This window comes from Mandrillus leucophaeus, unplaced genomic scaffold (genome assembly GCF_000951045.1).
Source record: "Mandrillus leucophaeus isolate KB7577 unplaced genomic scaffold, Mleu.le_1.0 Scaffold277, whole genome shotgun sequence".
Lineage (NCBI taxonomy): Eukaryota > Metazoa > Chordata > Mammalia > Primates > Cercopithecidae > Mandrillus > Mandrillus leucophaeus.
In genome coordinates, this window is record NW_012102887.1 from 2,171,807 (window position 1) to 2,191,461 (window position 19,655).

The 19,655-nt window shown below is 40.2% G+C and overlaps 1 protein-coding gene across 1 annotated transcript in view; it reads right to left on the bottom strand.

Annotated features, from left to right (window-relative positions):
* The window catches only part of RHBDD1 (rhomboid domain containing 1), a 151,898-nt gene that overhangs the window by 69,628 nt on the left and 62,615 nt on the right, over window positions 1-19,655 (bottom strand). Inside the window, exons 4-6 of the mRNA XM_011984976.1 lie at window positions 9,657-9,745; window positions 7,678-7,734; window positions 2,241-2,384 (exon numbers count right to left, since the gene is read on the bottom strand). Coding sequence (XP_011840366.1) covers window positions 2,241-2,384; window positions 7,678-7,734; window positions 9,657-9,745 — 290 coding nt within the window. The remainder of the gene's footprint in view (window positions 1-2,240; window positions 2,385-7,677; window positions 7,735-9,656; window positions 9,746-19,655) is intronic.

Consider the following 19,655-nt stretch of genomic DNA (forward strand, 5'->3'; position numbering starts at 1 on the left):
CCTTTAATGCTGTGTTCTTTGGCTCTTGGGACTTTATTTGAAATCAGCCTAGATGGGGATAGAGACAGGCTGTATGAAGTCCACGCTGAGAAGTTTTGCCCTGCCCTACGTGTCCCGTAGTATTTCATGGATAGCCCAGTGGTGATTAAACCTCTATGTGCACAGGAATAACCATCAGAATTTGTTAAAATACAGACTGTGGGCCCTTACCCCGGATTTCAGGATTCCATGGCTAAGGCATGCTTTTGAATGATTGTGATACTGGCAGTTCACTGACTACATGTGATACAGTGATTACAAAAATGGCTACAATTCTCCACCTCTCCCTCTATCCATAACCATTGCATGTGACTTTGCTGTTCCTCTAAGAGGTGGAGACTATCTCCTTATCCCATGAATCTGAGCTAGTCTTGTTACCTGCTTCAGTAACTGTATACAGAATACAGTGGAACTGACACTGTGTCAGCATAAGACTTGTTGATTTCTGCACTCTCCTGTAAACCTTATGCTGTGGCCTGGTGAATGAGCCCAGGCTAGCCTGCCGGATGAGGAATGAGGCGTGGCATACCACCAGCATCAGTCAGGCAGGCATGTAGAGGAAGCCACCCTAGAGCAGCCAGACCCCAGCAGACCACTGCAGACACCTTAGCTTGCTAGCCAAAATCGGCTAAGCCTGGCCCAGCTGCTTCATATACTCACAAGCAAGAATAAATGTTTACTGTTTAAATCCATGAGTCTCAGGGTGATTCTTTACACAGTGATAGATTACTGATATATCATCACAGTTCTGAAACTCTTCACCTGAGAAACACAGATTTATGCCTTCCTCTCCACTTCCCCTGCCACCTTCATAATTTAGGCTTTCCTTTCTTGTTCAGGTTACTGCAATATAGTCTTCCAACTTGTCTCCCTGCTTGTTGTCATTCCCCACCTCCACGCACACTGTTGCTGCTAAGACTGTATTTCCTAAAGTCAGAAATTTTATTGTTATAATTTATGTACTCTCATCATCTAGCATAATGCTTGGTACCCGACGGGTGCTCAATCTTGTTTGCAGAATGATTGCTACTACCAGATTCTTATAACAGAGCTCTGACCACATCAGTCTCCATGCAGACCTCTATTGGCATTTATATCACATACTAAATCCACTTTCCATTTGGCCTATTTAATTCTAGGACTCCTGTGATTCAGCCCCAGCCTAGCTTCCCAATCTTCTTCCCTTTCTTCTCTTATTGTTCATTCAAAAGTGAGGGCTGGCGGAACATGACCCTAACTTCTATGCTGATAGACTTCTACAGAGAATGCCCGTCCACAGCTCTTCAAGTTCTACACATCCTTGAAGGTCCAACTCAAACGCTATCTCCTCTGTGAAAATCTGATAGTTCTAGGTATGGCAAAGCTCACCATCTTCTCCCTACCTCTAGCACTTAGCTTGAGCCTCTCTTAGTCACCTGATACTAGGGTTACCTGTGTGGTATCACATCTAGTAGGCATATGCCCAAATACAGATTGTTAACTTTTTGAGAGTAGTTTCCACCTTTTACCGCAGTGTTCCCTATTGTACCTACCATTGTACATGAAACATAAAACTTTAACAAATGCCCTTTAAATGAATAGCTGATTTTTAGTCACTACTCAAACAATAAAAACAGTAATTCCCAAACTCATAATCCAAACCTAGAACAAAGACGGCAGAATAAATACAGTGTTTTTTCAGATATCGGTTTGTAAAAGAAACTCCTGGAAAGCCTGTTCAAAATACAAATTTCTAGGCTCTACCCTCAGACAGATTGGTTCAGCAGAAGTCAAACCTGAGCTTGAATTCTTAGCCCACGTGATGTTGAGGGAGATTTGTGGAAGGTTTATGGGCAATATTTTGATACTTAGTGACATTGAGCCTTCTTTACACATATGAATTCCAAGGAAAATCTCTTTTTTTAAATCACGCATCTAAGAATTTTAAGTTTCTTGACTTTAATGCCAAAGCATCGAGTGCAGCAGGCCTATACAAAGAACCACTTTAACAATACATACCCAGTCTGGCACCTTACTAGCTTAGGTTGCTGGGAATATGGCATCACACCCCATTCTTTGTAATCACAATCTGCACACATTTTTCATCTACGTATCCTTTTTCTGAACTATTTAAAATTTAATTTGCTACAAATAGCCCTTTTTCAGGCTACCTTACCACAAGAGGTATGCTTTAAAATAACTGAAGGGCACAAGACTCATACCTCGGTCCCAGAGGCTGGCTCGTAAAGCTCTCTCAAGCTGTTCTTCTTCACTCAGTCCTGCTGTGTACGTGTCATAGTTCCTGGGTGCTTCTTCATAGTGACCCGGCCTGCCATGCGGGTAATAATCCTGATATCCAGAGCTGCCTACAGGCACAAGGAAAAGGTTCTAGAACACAGCTATGGACTCTTGTTTTATACTTCTTGTTTTGTATAAGCAAAGACAAGCAAGTAAGGCACAACATTATTTTAGGTATAATAATTATCCTCAAAATAAGAAAAGATGCCAAATGGTGATCGCCTTGTCACTGTATCCTCAGTGCCCACCATGGAGCTGGACACGATTGAGTCCTTATGTGCTAAAGAGGAAAGGAGATATTAATTCAGAGGGTAGTCAGAAGTCCTGGGGAAGAGACTGGAATGAGCTATTGACATATGGAGTGGATTCTTTCAGCTTAGAGGTATTCAATACTTGGAGAGTTTTCAGTGAACTCCTGGCTTGAGTCAAGAGAATGGTGGAAACAATAGCTAATAAAGTCTTAATGTCTTGTTGCTCTGTACAATGAGGGGCAGACCAATGTTTCATACAGATCCCACAGAATACTTCAGACAATAACAACATTAAGATGCAGCCAGTTTCTCTGTGATTGTAATTCTATGTCAGAGATTATAGTTCCCCCCAAAAAATGGTTTCTAGATAAAACAAGAAAGAAAATACAACTTCAAAAAAAAGAGTTGCTAGATAAAACAAGAGAGAAGAGACAACTTGGTCGTTAAGTAATGCTTTAGGTACCAAACTTAGGTACTCTATTAATAAAGGTCAATAACAGAAAAGTTCATTTTTGCAAGATATTTCCATTGATCTTTTCAGTTTGAGTTTATTCCTTACATTTTCTTTAACTGCCAATAGAGAATTTGTTTGGAAGAGATTTTTGTTCCCCACAGAAGGTTACCAATCTCAGTCTGATTTTTTTCTCTTCTTTCCTGCCATTATTATATTCTTTGAAGTTGATGTTTCAAATATTTAAATAATGTGGTTTGGATTGTTGATGAAGATTCCTAACCTTTACTATGAGTCTTTGTGACAGATCTCCATATTATCCCACAGTACAGCAGTACAGGCCTGAGTTAGAGCTTTAATAAGGCTACAGAAGAAAACACAATCCAGTCAAAAGAGGAACACTGAATAGCAGAATCTCATTAATTGAGATTTCATGCTCAGAATTTTTGATAGTTGGTCCTGAGGCTATTTAAAATTTACTGTTGTATTGTTTATGAATATTTACCTAATATGCAAAGATTAAAAGGGAAACTGTTAATCAGCACTCTAGTAGACTTCATTTTCATATAAACAACGAATGACAAAACACACTAGTTTCAGTTGATAGCCTAATATAATTATGTTTATATAAATATTGGTCATGAAAAGTAATTGTGTCTATGGATATTTTTAGAACAGCTTTATTGAGATATAATTGACATCCATACAATTTATCAATTTAGAGTATACAACTCAGTGGTTTTTAGTATATTTTAGAGTTGCATCATCATTACCACAATCAATTTTGGACATTTTCATCACCCCCCAAAAGAAATATGTACTCTTTAGCTAACAATCTTCACCCACCCATCCCTTCTCCAGCTCTAAGTAAGCACTAATCTACTTTCTGTCTCTACAGAATATGCCTATTTTGGATAGCTCATATAAACAAAATCATGTAATATGTGGCATTTTGTGTCTAGTTTATTTCACTTAGTATATTTTCCAGGTTCATCAAGTTTGTTATATTTATCGGTACTTCATTCTTTTTTTATGGGCAAATAATATTCCACTGTATGGCTTATACCACATTTTGTTTATCCAATGTCAACTGATAGACATTTGTATTACTTCTACCTTTTGACTATTATGAATAATGCTGCTATAAACATTTGTGAGCAAGTTTTTATGTGGACATACGCTTTCATTTCTTTTGAGTATATACCTAGAAGTGGAACTGCTGCATCACATGGCAATTCTGTTTAACTATTAGAGGAATCACCAGAATGTTTTCCAAAGTAACTATACCATTTTCTATTCCTACAAGCAGTGTATGTGGGTTCCAATTTCTCCACATCCTCACTAACACTTGCTATTATTTGCCTTTTTATTCACAAACATCCTAGGGCATATGAAGTGGTATCTCACTGTGGTTTTGATGACTAATAATGTTGAGTGTCATTTTATGTGCTTATTGGCCATGTGTATATCTTATTGGAGAAATGTCTATCTAGATCTTTTGTCCATTCTTAGTGATGGTGATAAAACTCTTCTAACTTGATTCTATTTTACTGAATGTCCTTGAAAGTAAAAGAAAAAGGAATGATTTAAATAAACATTAAATAAAATTGTTTAGGATTTTGGAGACTAATCCTGAAAAGCCTTGCCCCAGTGCAGTAAACATTAATGAGAATTTACTAAATACCTCTAATAACCCAACTTTCATATTTTCTCTCACCTGTTTCCCATGTTAAAATATTAACATTATTTATATTTAAAACAAGAAAAGGAGACAAGTACATTTTCCAAATCCTCACAATAGCTTAAAACTGAACTTGGATCTTACCATTTTAAATATGAACCCTTATTCTTAAACTGGTCTCTATCCAATAGAATCAGAAAAATTCAGCCCCCATTGCTGCGTTGGGGAACACTCAGCCAGCAAGAGTAAAGGAGACCATGGTAGTGTTTTTACAAATCTTATTTCTCATTCCTTATCAAGAAAAAAAAAAAAGACCTTTCACGTGAGGACAAATGGTAAAAACACAATTAATATATCTTCTCCACAAAGAATCAAAGAAAGTGGCAACCATTCTGCAACACTAATAGAATATTTATAGAGACGTCACTGAATAGCACGGGATGCTTCAGCAATCCCTGCATAGAGAAATGGCCCAATTCCCTAAGAGTGCCAATTATTTTACTGGAATACAAAAAGTATATTGGGTAATTTCCCACACGGCTCATTATCACTTACAAACCCCTGTGGAAAGCCATTCTGTTATGTAAGATCTAAGCAGCATTTCTACCTATCCACCCCCAAAAATGCTCAGTTAATTCAAGAGCCAAAATAACCCAAGGTCTCTGAACATTTGCTCACCACATAGAAATTATACATCTACACAGAGTTTTAATTGCCAGATACACATGCGATGATTTGAGGCAACATTTTCTTGATGTAGAAAAACATTTTTCTTCATGCTATTTCTTATTTTAAAATAATCTAGCAGTTCTTCAATGAAATAAAGTCAACAACTCTAAACATCTGAATATTATAAAAACAAATTTGGTATTTGTCAGACAAAACATGAGGAAAGAAAATGGGAACGTTTTGGTGCCTTAAATCAGAAAGACCAGTGTGGTTAAACGTTCTACATCATCGATCATAAATCATCAACAGGACCCAAAATCTCATCAATATCTATTATCATGAAAACAGGTCTCCTCCCATAGGACCCCAAATTTTCTATGGCTGTTTCACTGGCCCAATGAGATGTTTTAAAATCTTCATAATAAACATTCTTGGAAAAACCTAGCATCAAACAAATAAGATAAATAAATTTAAATTATGTCCTGAGAGGAATACTAATTTTTTTTTTTTTTAGTTGCATACTTAGGCTCTGTAGTAAAAGAAAATCTGGTTATCATTATTCTATTAACTACTCCATCTGTTCCTTATACACATACCAGGATTTCATGGCAAAGGAGATCAAGAAACACCACCAAGATTAGAAAAATTGGTAACAGCTTTTTAAACATTCATGAGGTTCTTCAACCTATAAAGACTTTTCCAGCTAAGGATAGCCATATTAAGAATAAATCATTACTTGTAAGATATACATATGCTCTCATAAAAGTTCCCTAGATGACCATTAGCATAGCCACCTGGCCTTCTGTAGCTCTGCCTTTGAAGAAATCCAATCACTTCAGAGAAAGGCATATAACTATGGTAATCTTACAGAGGTTAAAAGAGGTAAAAAGGGCTTTTTATTTTTTTTGCCCTTAATTCTCTGGTCTCTGTGACTGTGCTTCTTCCATATAAGAAGGAAAGAAGCTGTTCTCTTCAGTTCTCTTTTTTAAAAAATAGAAAATAAATGGGTGCAAAAGAGAGAGAGAAAAGACAGTAAGTAGAACTGCCCTATTTTGTAAGGTTAAATTGACAGAGTGTCAATCTCATATCCTTACGCAGTAGAAAAGGCAGGAGCTAGCAATAAGATTCTATTGGAACACACCCATACCCACTTGTTTATACATTGTCTATGGCAGCCTTCATGCTACCAGGACAGGTTAACTAGTTGCAGCAGAGACTATATGGCCAATAAAGCCCTTACTGCCTGAAATATTAGCTGTCCGGTCCTTTAAAGAAACCGCTGCTAGTCTCAGCTTTAAGCTATAGTGGTCCTCAATTAATATAAACAGAAACACATCTTAGTCCATTTGGGATGCTATAACAAACAGCCATAGACTGGCTGGCTTAAGCAACAGAAATTTCTCACAATCTGGAGGCTGGAAGCTTACGACGCCAGCATGGTCAGTTCTGGTGAGGACCCTCTTCCAGGTTGCAGACTGCTGACTTCTTGTATCCTCATGTGGCAGTGAGGAGGCCAGAGAGCTCTCTGTGGTCACTTTTACAAGGACATTAATCCCATTCATGAGGGCCCTACCCTTATGACCTAATTTTTTCCTCAAATCCCTACCCTACTAAAATCATCACATTAGGGGTTAGGATTTCGACATATCAATTTGGGGAGGGGCACAATCAGTTCATTGCATTAAGACATGAGTGTCCCAATGGCCATGGCTAACACCTGGCTGCCGGGCCTGATCTAAGATACTACCATGTAGCCACCCCAGACTGGAATGCAAAGGCTTTAGCCTAAAATAGGTCTTATGCTTTTAACAGCAGGTCCTTTCTATCTATTTACACAGACACTTAGAAAAATACATTCTTCCTCATTAAGTCACATGGCATTTATTAGCAGCATGCCTATTTTAGCATCTTAGGGTATGCGAGGGTTTCCTGAATATACATGGGATGGGCTGTGGAGAACTATATACCTAAAACCAACTTCTAACACTTTCCCAGCAGTTGAGTCTCAGACTGAGACTCGAAGCACCAAGGTCTAATATGAACCTTATCACACGAGAGACCTCATATCAATCATACCATGTTTTCATGTCTGAGTTACCTCCTTCCCTGGCCTTCCGTACCAACCCACACAAATATGCTCCCTAGGTTACCCCTCCAACTAGCTTCCAGGCGTGTTAGAGGCACAGTTACATAACATGTGAATGACTCCACCACAGCATCAACTAGCAGTATCCTAAAGTACTCTGTAGAGCTGAACACTATAATTTTAAAAATAAGTCAAAATTTATTAAATGAAATAAACTGCTTACCTGAACTATTAAAGTAGTATTGCTGTCCTGGGTAACCAACATTGGAGGAAAAACCACCTAAATGTAAAAGAAATAAACATTTTAATGGCAGCTATAAAGTTTTAAATGCTAATTGTTCCAGTCATTAGGAAGTTCTCTGGGACAAAGCCCAAGGTCATTTCAAATGATTTCTAAACACTTATTAAAATCAACTCCCTTTTGTTTGGGGGTCAGCCCGACAGGGAAAAGAGTGTGTGTGTGTGTGTGTGTGTGTGTGTGTGTGTGTGTGTGTTTGGGGGTGGGGAGTGGAAAATGAAACCCTAATTTACACTCACTGAAGTTCCTTAGTCTTTGCCTCCAAAGTACCAAGGCTCAGCTTTGATGCCTCTGTCTAAGCAGAGACGCTCCGGCTAAATGGAGAAGCTTCCTCAAACAAGGGTGTTAGGAGAGGCACGCTCCTTCCCCTTCCTAGGGGACTTTACCCTTTCTTGTCCCTGTAGAAGGCAGTAGGACTGTCTACTCAGTCAATTTGGCACGGCTGAATGAAGTGAGGGAGGGAGGGCCAAGGACCACACCCTCAGGGCGACCCTCCTCTTCAGCAGGCATCAGACGGCAGCTTCCACATGCTGGGTCATTTTCCATGGGGTTCCTGTGTGCTTCAATTCTCAGCTCGCAGAAAAAAGGCCGAGTTTGCAGGCTATTTGCAAACTGCACTGAGTGTTCTAATTTTCCTATTTAATTTTCTATCGTATTTATTACTTTGAAAATAGAGTGGTGTAAAAACAAGTCTCCATTCATTTTTTAAGGCTTTTAAAACTAAGAGTTTAAATATTATAATTATGGGGAAAATCCTGTTTAAAAATTAAAGTACTTGCTTAAATTTCATAACATGTCTGCAAAAAGCTTTACTAACTGCTTCATCATGAGACACAGAAAAAAGAAACAAGACATTAAACTTACGAGAATCATCTCTTTTATCAGTACTAATGAGTATTAAATTATATTGAAAACATAATAAAACTGGACATTTTCCATAAATGAAGTTCCCACTGCCTCCTCTAAGTACATACAGCGGAAGCACATTAATAAGCCAATGCGGGAAAATGAGAATCTGCTTAGATGCAACACAGCCTGTAAAAATCAACCAAAAGTGAACACGACCTGATAATAAAGGTGCCAGTGCAGTGCCTGGAAAGCTTTCTAATATCATGAATATTATATGGTTCTCAAGAAAACCAGTCATCAGCACAAACTGTGAAAAAATTATTTATGGTTCAAGAAAAGGTAAAATAGTCTCAGAAGCTCTGCCATGAATAAAAGATGAAATAGTGGAACTCACTCTGTAAAACAAGTGTTTGTAAACCAGTTTTCTTACAAGTCAAACTGAGAATCACATTTAAAATTAAGAGGTCTAAAAAATACAAGTATTTCTAAATGAAATATTTTCACTGAGTATCAATTTGAAGGGAGAAACAAAATTTTAAAAAGCAGGAGCCAAGCTTCAAGCAGCAACAGACTTGGTTTGGCCATGCATAAATATATGGCTCATCTACCAAGGACCTGGTCATCAGTCTGAATTCTTTAAAATACTGGCCATGCACTTCAGTCCAGGCTTCATTTTCTTTTTCAACTCTGCCTTGCACGTATATTAATTCACGGACTATTACAGAAGAATGCATTCTTTTAAACGCACTTTAGTTCTCTGCATTCTTTAGGAAATCATGGTTTTCTGCGGGTAGCATTAAGGTTGAGGGTATAAATACATACTGATATTTGTCCCCTAAGAAAGTATCAGATTCAAAATTTAAGTGTGCAGCCTCTTTTGTGGAGCAATGTAAGGAATTGCACTGGTTGTTTTACCTTTTGGTTTAAAAAGAAAAACAGGCATATTAGGGAATTCCTGAGCTGAACCACAGGGAAACTTGGGGTTGCTCCTGTTCGCATTAAAATGAAGATGAAAGTCCAGCTTGTTGTCATGCCAAAGGTGTTTTACTCTGTACCTGCACATGCTTCCATCATTTTCTTCAGAGGCCCTTGAGTGTACATTAGTCCAACAAGAATCCCAGCCAGATGCCCAGCGAAGGAAGTCCTAAGAGGGAAGGAGACCCTTTGTAAGTGTTTGTTCTGCTGCTGATCAGAGACGTTCTGTCTCCTCATTAGCCCAGTGCATGTCAAGTAGTCACAGTCCACAGGCTTTGTTCCACATCACGTCTTTTATGATAAGCTGCATTTAACTCAGTCCAAAGAACAATATTTCCCACCTTAAAAAAAAAAGGCACAACGAGTAACCACCACCACATGTTTAAAATGCAACAGCCCTCCTTAACCAGGGGAAGTGGGTTGGCTCCTGCAGGGCAGCGGAAGCATTTTGTCAAGACAAGTCACTACACTGCTTTCTGTTTTTCTCTGTACCTCTTATCACAAAACATACATGGAATCAGTTTTCTGTGTTTGGCATTACATCTGGAATTATCCAGCCACTGTGAGGGATGATGTCTATCTGTGTTACGGCAGGGCAGACTGCTGCAGTTTTCTACACCATGGATGAGTGAAGCAGAGAGCAAGTGAAACTCAGCAAAAGGAACTGAGATGCCCACCTGCATCCACCAAAGTTGTCTTCATATTTATCTTCCAGTCACTCAGAACAAAGAAACACACATTTAAATTTCAAACTTGAAAGATGAGTTAGGGCATGAAAGTGTTTTGAGTTAGGGCATGAAAGTGGTTTAACTCTTCTTAAACTGTCATCTAAAAGTGGCAATCATTTATAAAATTTATTTTCAGAGGTCTACTTTGACCCAAATGGCAATACTCTTTGCAGAGTTCCCTGGCTGAATGACCTCCCACCCAGCCTGAGTTTAAGAAATTACTGGGGATTCTCAAAAACCTCTGCATGTTACCACAAAAGCGGAGTTTGGGGGGGGGGGTCCTACACAACGAGCTGTTCTTTATGCACTTGACCTCCATTTCCAGCTGCCCGCCGCCCTCTAGACACCCCCACGCACACATGCACACATCCACTGACACCTTAAACTAGGCTTTTCTGGTGTGCCACTCCCACTTCCCCTTTGTAATGCCTCTCATACCCTTCCCAGCCTTCCCATTCCTACTGCCACAACCACGCTTACTGCCATCTGAACTATTTGGAAATGCCCAGTATTGGGCACAGAGTGAACCCCAGATGAATGTGCGTTGAATGAGTAAAATAAATGAAAGAGAATCATCCAGCTGGTCTCCCTGCGAGCCGGCTCTTGCTCTCCAGTGCATCCGACACACAGCCATCAGTTACCCTCCTAAGGCAGAAGGCAAGTCGTGTCACTGCCATCCTCTGAAATCCACTGGCTCTCACAGAATACTCCAGTGTGTGTTCAAGCCCTTCCAACACTTGGCCTTGCTCATCTCTGCAAAGTCAGAGGGTGGAGACCCTCATTGTCTACTACATCCATTCCCACACGCCCCACTGTCACATCCCCCAAGCACTCTCTGGCCACAGGCTAAGCCAAACGGCACCTCTGTCAAAAAATCCCACCCCAGTTGAAGAGTCGCTCTTTCCTTCTCCTGCCTCCCCTCAGAGCCGCTGCTCCTAATTTATTATGGCACGAAGCCAGTCTGCTGGTGGCAAAGTGCTTACACGTCTGCCTGCCCGTTTGTCTCTCTCTGTTACACACAAACTCCCTGAGGGCAGCAATGGTATCTCATTCATACATTACACAAAATTAGAAGCTTTAAAAAAAAAAAAAAAAAAAGCCAAGCAAATGAATGCATTCCCACAGCCTGGAATAGTGACCTCTCATTCCAGAAGGTGGGAAACTGAAAGTTATGAAAGAGCCTGATGGAGACTCCAAGAGCATAGCCTTTACGTGGCTTTCACACATGTATTCCAAACACCCAGGACAGTGCAGGCACATGAGAGGCTCTCAAGGATACGTTGAGTAAATGGCTCAAGTGTGCCAGGACCGTTTCACCAAGACCATCAGGAGGTAAGTTAAAACCACTAGATCTTCAGCTCAGGGTGCTTGCTGAGCCATGGCAGTCACAGAGCTAAGAATCCACCATTTGGTAACCTACATGAGACTCAGAGTCAAAACCAATACATTTCGCCTACTATGGCAGCAGCCTAGGGGAGAGCTCCTGAAACACCACAAGCAAGATGGTTCTGAGTAATTTTCATTGTCTCCAAGCTATGAAAAGACTGGTTGGCTCTCAGGAAAAGAACATGCAGTGAAGAACACTTGAAAGAGACTAACAGGAGTCTTGTAAAGAGAACAGCATCGATTCTTATTCCCATTAGCTGATTAAATGACACTATTGCCCAAACAAGCCCTCATATACATGCACACGTGCTAAAAGTCATGGCATATGCACGTGCGTGCACACACACACACCCCACATAAACGATCATTCCCTCAGGAGGGCATTATTTTCATCAAATATATCTACTGAAACAAGAGTTCCCTGACCCCCCTTGCAGGATGTGCCACAGGGGTGTGACTTGTCTGTTTGGCGGCCGTGTCTGCTTAAACCCCTTACAGGAAAGGGAGCACACTGATGGACAGGTGCAGGGGCTGGGATGAGTGCTCCTAGGCTTCAGCCCCACGGCAATATCCAGGGGTGTGTATCTGCGACTCCTGAAGCCCAAGTGGGTGTGTGTTACGCGTACTCTTTTAGCTTTGCCATCCACAGTCGGCTTAAGTGTTAGATAGCTCAGTGGACCCTCTGCCTTTTCAAAGGATGAATGTGAAGCTTTTATTGGGTGATGGAGGTGTCTCAGTGGGACTGATGGGGAGCTGGAAGAGGGATGGAGTGGGAAGATGGTCTTCCCCTGGAGTTCGGCTGTCCAGTGACATATCTCCTCTCCGATCGTCCCCAGGTAAACTCCTCTCGGCATTCCGATGCTCCTCTTCACTCTGTTGCGCCATTCCCCTATTCTTCTGCTCTTCTGTTCATCTCTTTGTCTCCTTCTGGAGCCTGGGGTCTCAGGTTTATATGGGTAGAGGAGAGCGGGGCATGGTGGGCCAAAAGGCAGTTATTGGGTGCAAAAAAGGAATGCCTGTTGCCATTCAGCGCTGTGGGTTTCCAGGCTTGATGGTGGGGCCTTTGCTGGGAACTGCCTTCTTCTATCCACTGTTTCTGTCTCCTGTCCATGTCACTACTTCATATATAATAAAAATATGGGATTGAACATTTTTTTCCCATTTTCTGGCAAGAATAGTAGGAACTATACTTTTAGCTCCCCAACCATGCTAAAAAATTGTATAGTAGTCCCCCATTATCTGCAGACCCCCAACTGGATGGCTGAAACCATGCATAGTACTGAACCTTATATATACTATGTTTTTCTGGTCTCATAATCATAACGGCTACTAACTGACTCACGTGTGGGTAGCACAGACAGCATGGACTCACAGGGCAAAGAGATGATTCATGTCCTGGGTGAGACAGGGTGAGATTTCACCATGCTATGCAGAGCAGTGTGAAATTTAAAACTTATAAATGGTTTATTTCTGGAATTTTCCATTTAATGTTTTTGGATCAAGGTTGACTGGGGCTAACTAAAAACGCAGAAGGCAAAAATCACAGATAAGGGGGACCACTGTACTTATTTTATTCTATGCTCAGGCTCAGTACAATCTGCCACCTATTAATAGCTCTAAAAATGACAAAGAAAGTGGCAGTTTGAGAGATACAAAGAAGTGGCCAGGACCAGTTAAAAATATAATAATAACTTCAATTTAGATGAAAAGAATATAATAATATCAGTATTTCTGAAACTCTGGTTTCAAATCAACCTTCATGGTGAAGCATATATGATAGAAAATAACATAGAAGGAAATTTCAATTTAAAACTTCAACCTATTAGACAATTAATCTTGAATCTCATTTACAATATTGAGTACAATACAGTGAAATGAATTTCTTATCTATCTCTAAATGGTTTTCAGAAGTTTGAGTTATAATCTAATTGCCCTAATATAATTTCAAATACCTAGGGAAGGGAGGCTGGCAGTCCAGAGAACTCACTGCATCACACTCCAACATTCAGCATTTTCCACCTGTGTTCCATCTCAAAACATTTAACTGGTCTTGTTTCACTTAAGCTCTATAAAAGTGTTCCTATTTAAAATAAAAATGAGATTATGATCTCATTCAATCAAAACTGAGAATCTCTCAACATTACACACACACACACACACACACACACACACACACAACAGGAGAATGAATTTCACCAAAGTAAAAGGAATATAAAACTCATTTTAAGAGGTAAATTAACTTTCTCCATGCTCTTGGTAACCATTTGACAAATCACTTCCCTTCACCCTCTAAAGATACCCACATGCTGAGCGAAAAGACAGATGGACCTGCACACGGGGAGAAAACTGAACTGGGAAGGTGGGTCCACCAGTCCTAGGGTTAGGGACTTTACCCCTGAGTTGGGGGTGCTGTGGAGACCGAAAGAAGCCCTGGGCTTTGGAGGAAGACGACCCATCTGAATGCGCTGATCAGTGGCTGGGATCTACCTTCAAACGTAACAGCATCAAAACCAGATTGGGTTGTCACAACCATAATTAGACGTGCTAAACAGAAGTTGTGAAGCTTGTGGTCTCTGAATAAGCCTGTGGCTTCATTCTGTTCTTAGCTATACGTGGAAGTTGCCATCTGAAGCAGCATGCAGGGACAACCCTGCCACTAGGAACAACTTCCTCTTGACCTTACTAGGTCTTAGGCTAGGACTGGGGATTTGGTTATGACCTACCACCCTCTATCCTATTCAGAGTAATTCTCTCTGGGACAGGACCACCACCAACTCTACATCCATGACCACAGCCGCTACAGTAAACAGCCTGACACTAACACTCAGTACATAACTACCAGATGAGAGGAAGAGTGGAATTTAAATTACGCATAAAACACATGTATCTAAAATACACTGTATTAAAAAAATCACAAGTTACATTTGTATGTCTTTTTTAGAAAAATGTCTAGTCAAGTGCTTTACTCATTTTTCAATTGGGTCATTTGTTTTATTGCCACTGAGTTATAGTTCTTCACATATTTTGCATATTAGTCCCCTATTGGATATATGGTTTGCAAATACAGTCTCCACTCTGCAGGCTGCCTTTTCATTTTGCTGTTTCCTTTGATATGAATGGGCAACAGGTACATGAAAAACTGCTCAACATCACTAATCATCAGGGAAACACAAGTCAAAAACCACAATGAGATATCGCCTCACATGTGTGAGGATGATTGTTATGAAAAATCAAATGATATAACAAGTGTGGGCAAGGATGTAAAGGGAACCCCAATACACTGTTGGTGGGAATGCAAACTGGTACAGCTATTATAGAAAACAATACAGAGGTGCTTACAAAATCTAAAAATAGAAATACCATATGATCCAGCAATTCTACTTCTGGGTATATTCCCAAAGGAACTGAAATTAGTATTTCAAGGAGATATCTGCACTCCCATGTTCATTATATCATTATTCACAATAGCCAAGATAAAAAAACAACCTAAGTGTCCATCAACCGATAAAGAAAATGTGGTTATGTATATACACACGCATCCACATGCAATGGAAATTTTATTATTCAGCCTTAAAAAATAAGGAAATTCTGCCATTTAAGACAACATGGACAAATCCAGATGGCATTTTCCTAAGTGAAATAAGCCAGATACAGAAAGACAGGTACTGTACGATCTCACTCATATGTAGAATCTAAAGAAGTCAAACTCATAGAAACAGAGTAGAACAGTGGTTGCCAGGGACTAGGGATGGGAGAAATAGCGGGATGCTGATCAAAGGCCACGAATTGTCAGTTATAAGATGAATAAGTAAGAGAGCTAATATACAGCATGGTGAGTAGAGTTAATAACAATACATTACATTGTACACTTGAAATTTGCTAGCAGAGTACATCTTAAGTGTTCTTACCACACACGTGAAAATGCTAACTACTTGAAGTAATAGATATATTAGCTTGGTCATGGTAATCACTCTACAATGTATATGTCATCAAAACATCACATTATATACCTTAAATATACACAATATTTATTTGTCAGTGATGCTTCAATAAAGCTGGGGGGAAAATACAAGTTGTACATGGTCACCAGTTAATACTTGTTTTAGCAGGAAATCTCACTGGTATAGATAATGACTGAACGCAGCCTCCTGCTGTCCACCCCACTACATACACTTGGACAATGTATTACACAAAATATCTGTTCAATTAACAACAAAAAAAACAATAAATCTATTATTATATCTTAAAATTGGTAACTTAAAAGCTTTATTTCTTTGGTTAGCTTAATAGCGACTCTCTTTAGAAAAATCGAAACTATAATCCGATACTGACTGTGATACTGAGATACAGTCACACCGGCCAGGCACACCACTGCTGCCTTTAGCCACACAGGTCATACAATGCACATTCAGACTACAATGAGAAGAAAAATACTTTTTCCAGGGTCACAACGATTCTGCAAGGTAACCAATAACGTCACTATTCAAATTCAGATCATGTATCTCAACTTGAGAGCAAGGTAAGTATCGATGTAATTTCACTTTAATAAGGAACAAAAACTTAATCCAGTAGTTCTTAAACTAGTTCAAATTCTAAGCACCTTTAAGGGTCTGATGAGAGCCAACAAGCCTGTCTTCAGAAGAACTGTGTAAACACAAAGTGCGTCACCTATAATTTTAGGAAGTTCATAGATACCTTGAACTCCATCCATGGACCCCTTCTTAAAAATCTTGACTGAGGTGAATAACTCATCACAAACAAGAATTTCAGACATCAGCACCAAACCAAAGTAATTCTATATTTAACTGGAAAACATCTTGTTAGTACTCAAATCATAGCACAGAGGAAGCCATTTATTCTGATTACTCAAGTTCATTAACTTATTGTCCAAATTCCTTGTCGTGTCATTGCTTCTGTAACGGCGCAACCTATTTCTGGGTTCAGTTTCCTCCCTGCCAAAATACAATGTTTCATACTTCTTTTAGTTAATATTTGAGGGTAAAAAATTATCCTAGTCTCTGTATGTCTTAAAAGGTCTTTATTTCAGCATCCTATTTTGATGACAGGTATAGGATCTACTGCTGCTGATAATGAACGTACTGTCAGTTGGAAAGTCATTCCTCTGTAGGCAATCTGTCTTTTCTTTCAGCTTTCAAAGATTTTCTCTTTATTTTGGACATACCATCTTTATACCACAATCATTGTAGCTAGTTGTAGATTTATTTAACCTGCTAAGATGTGCTGTGTTTTTCAACATGAGGTCTCATGTGCTTTTACAATTCTGAAAATCCTCACTCATTACTTTTTGTCCAGTGGACCTCTAGATATGCAGCACTTGTGTATTTTCTGATGCAGAGAGGGTGCTCAATATATGTTTATAGAAAAAAATTTCAATAAAATATGAAAGGGTTACAATCAAATCAATGTTGCTATACATTATTTATATGGGATAGTGATAGTAGAGAGGCAATTTTGGAGCAAAACTGAGATTAAGATATTATTGTGGATTTAAATTATGCAAACTAAATACGAATATTATTAACACCAACAGACAGTGTTCTTTCCTATCAAGCCAGCTTAAGCTGCTCCTCATCCATTTAAGAGGCTATTGTAAGGCTGAGTTAAGTGGTTATGCAAAATGTTCCTGCTCTCATGTGCCACTGTGACAGAATAAAAAACTAGAGCTGTGACTGAAAGCTGTGACAAGTTATGAAGGCCCTCCTCTATTAAACGGCAAATTCTTTCCACAGTTGAAGAGGTTGTCCTCTCAAGCAAAGCTCAGAAAGCAGAAAATGTATTACTCTAAGACATAATCTCACTATGTATGCAGAGCGAATGACCTCATTAAGGATACAACTTGGAGACGCAATGTTGGACAAGGTAAGGGAACGAGGTAGGGTAAGAGGCAGTCAGCTAGAAGTGTCCTATTGTACTCTCCACAATTTCCTCCTGTAAAAGCAGTTAATAGCAGGAAGGGGCTGCACTGATCAGAAGCTCTGGGGTTTGGGGATCTTAATAAATGGTCCCGGATTTGCAGTACTAGCAATGAGACCTAATACAAATTTTTCAGGTTTTTGAACACTAAGGCCACTAGGAAAGATTTTGACAGGGTTGCTTCTTCTCAAGAGAAACTGTTTTTAAACCTCTTGTTTTCTGTCCTTGATGCCTCCTTCAACCATGACACCAGCATGATTGAATGACCTGGTCTACATGCTCTCTACCGTGCATCCCTTGCTCCCTGCACCTTTGTCCTCAGAAGTAAAACCTAGCCATCTTCCAATATTATGTCCCCCAAAGGCAGCTATACTGACAATGCACCCTCTACAATCCATGACGATTTAGTAAGCATGGCACCAACTGCAGACACAGGGATGGAAGCTGACCACTGACATTTACTTGAGGCCCAGATAAACAGAATCTGGACAAAAACAAGGGTATTGGAAAGGTAGCAGAAACCTCTTTTACAAAAGAGCTTCTAAGATAACAGACAATGTTTAGCAATTCCTGGGCTCTCAATTCCATGTCCCTATGCCTGGTAATAAGACAATTCCCTGAGCTGGTTCAAGTAGGCACATTCTGCCATGGCTTCAATGTTTGTCCCTCCAAAACTCATGTTGAAATTTAATCCTTGTTGTACGAGTATGGGGAGGTAGGGCCTAATGGGAGGTGACTGGGTCATGAGGGCAGATCTCTCATGAATAGATTAATGTCCTCCCTTGTGGGTGAATGAGATCTCACTTTTAATAGTTCCTGCCAGAGCTGGTTTGGTGTTGTTGTGTTCTGTTTTTTGAGACGGAGTTTTGCTCTTGTTGCCCAGGCTGGAGTGCAATGGCGCAATATCGATTCGTTGCAAACTCCGCCTCCTGGGTTCAAGCGATTCTCCTGCCTCAGCCTCCTGAGTAACTGAGATTGCAGGTGCATGCCACCATGCCCAGCTAATTTTTGTTTGTTTGTTTTTTTAGTAGAGACAGGGTTTCACCATGTTGGTCAAGCTGGTCTGGAACTCCTGACCTCAGTGACCCACCCGACTCAGCCTCCCACAGTGCTGGAATTACAGGCGTGAGCCACCGCGCCTGGCCCAGAGCTGGTTCTTAAAGAAAGCATGGCACTGCCTGTCTTACTTCTTCCTCTCTCCTCATGTGGTCTTTGCACAAGCTGATTCTCCTTCACCTTCCACCATGAGTGGAAGTAGCCTGAGGCCCTCAGCAAAGGCTCAGTTTTGAACTCCAGCTGGTAGAACTGTGAGCTAAATAAACCTCTTCTCTCTATAAATTACCCAGACTCAGGTATTCCTTTGTAGCAACACTAAATGGAATAAGACATATTCATTCATTCACTCATCAAATATTTAGTGACTGTAATATAAACAAGACAAACATGGTTCTTGCCTCCTGGCGCTTAAAATCTAGAGTGGAGGAGACATGGACAGACAGACACATACACACACACACACACACACCCCCAAACTGTGTTAAGTGTAAGAAAGCAAGTCTACTTTACCTAGAACTGTCTGGGATGGCTTCTCAAGGGGTGTCATTTAAGTGGCACTGCAGGATTTGGAGCTAGCATGCTCAGAGGTGGGAATGGAAGCTTCAGGCAGGGACAAGCACATGTGTAGCAGCTTGAGGCAGGAAGAATTTGGTATTTTAAAACATTGAGATGGCCAGGTACGATGGTTCATGCCTGTAAACCTCGCATTTGCGAGGCCGAGGCAGGTGGATTACCTGAGGTCAGGAGTTCAAGACCAGCCTGGTCAACATGGTGAAACCCCGTCTCTACTGAAAATACAAAAATTAGCTAGGCATGGTGGCATGTGCCTGTTGTCCCAGCTACTTGGGAGGCTGAGGCAGGAGAATCGCTTGAACCCCAGGGGCAAAGGTTGTAGTGAGCCAAGATTGTGCCACTATACTCCAGCCTGGGTGTTAGTGGGGACTCTCCCTCAAAAAAAAAAAAAAAAAAAAAAAA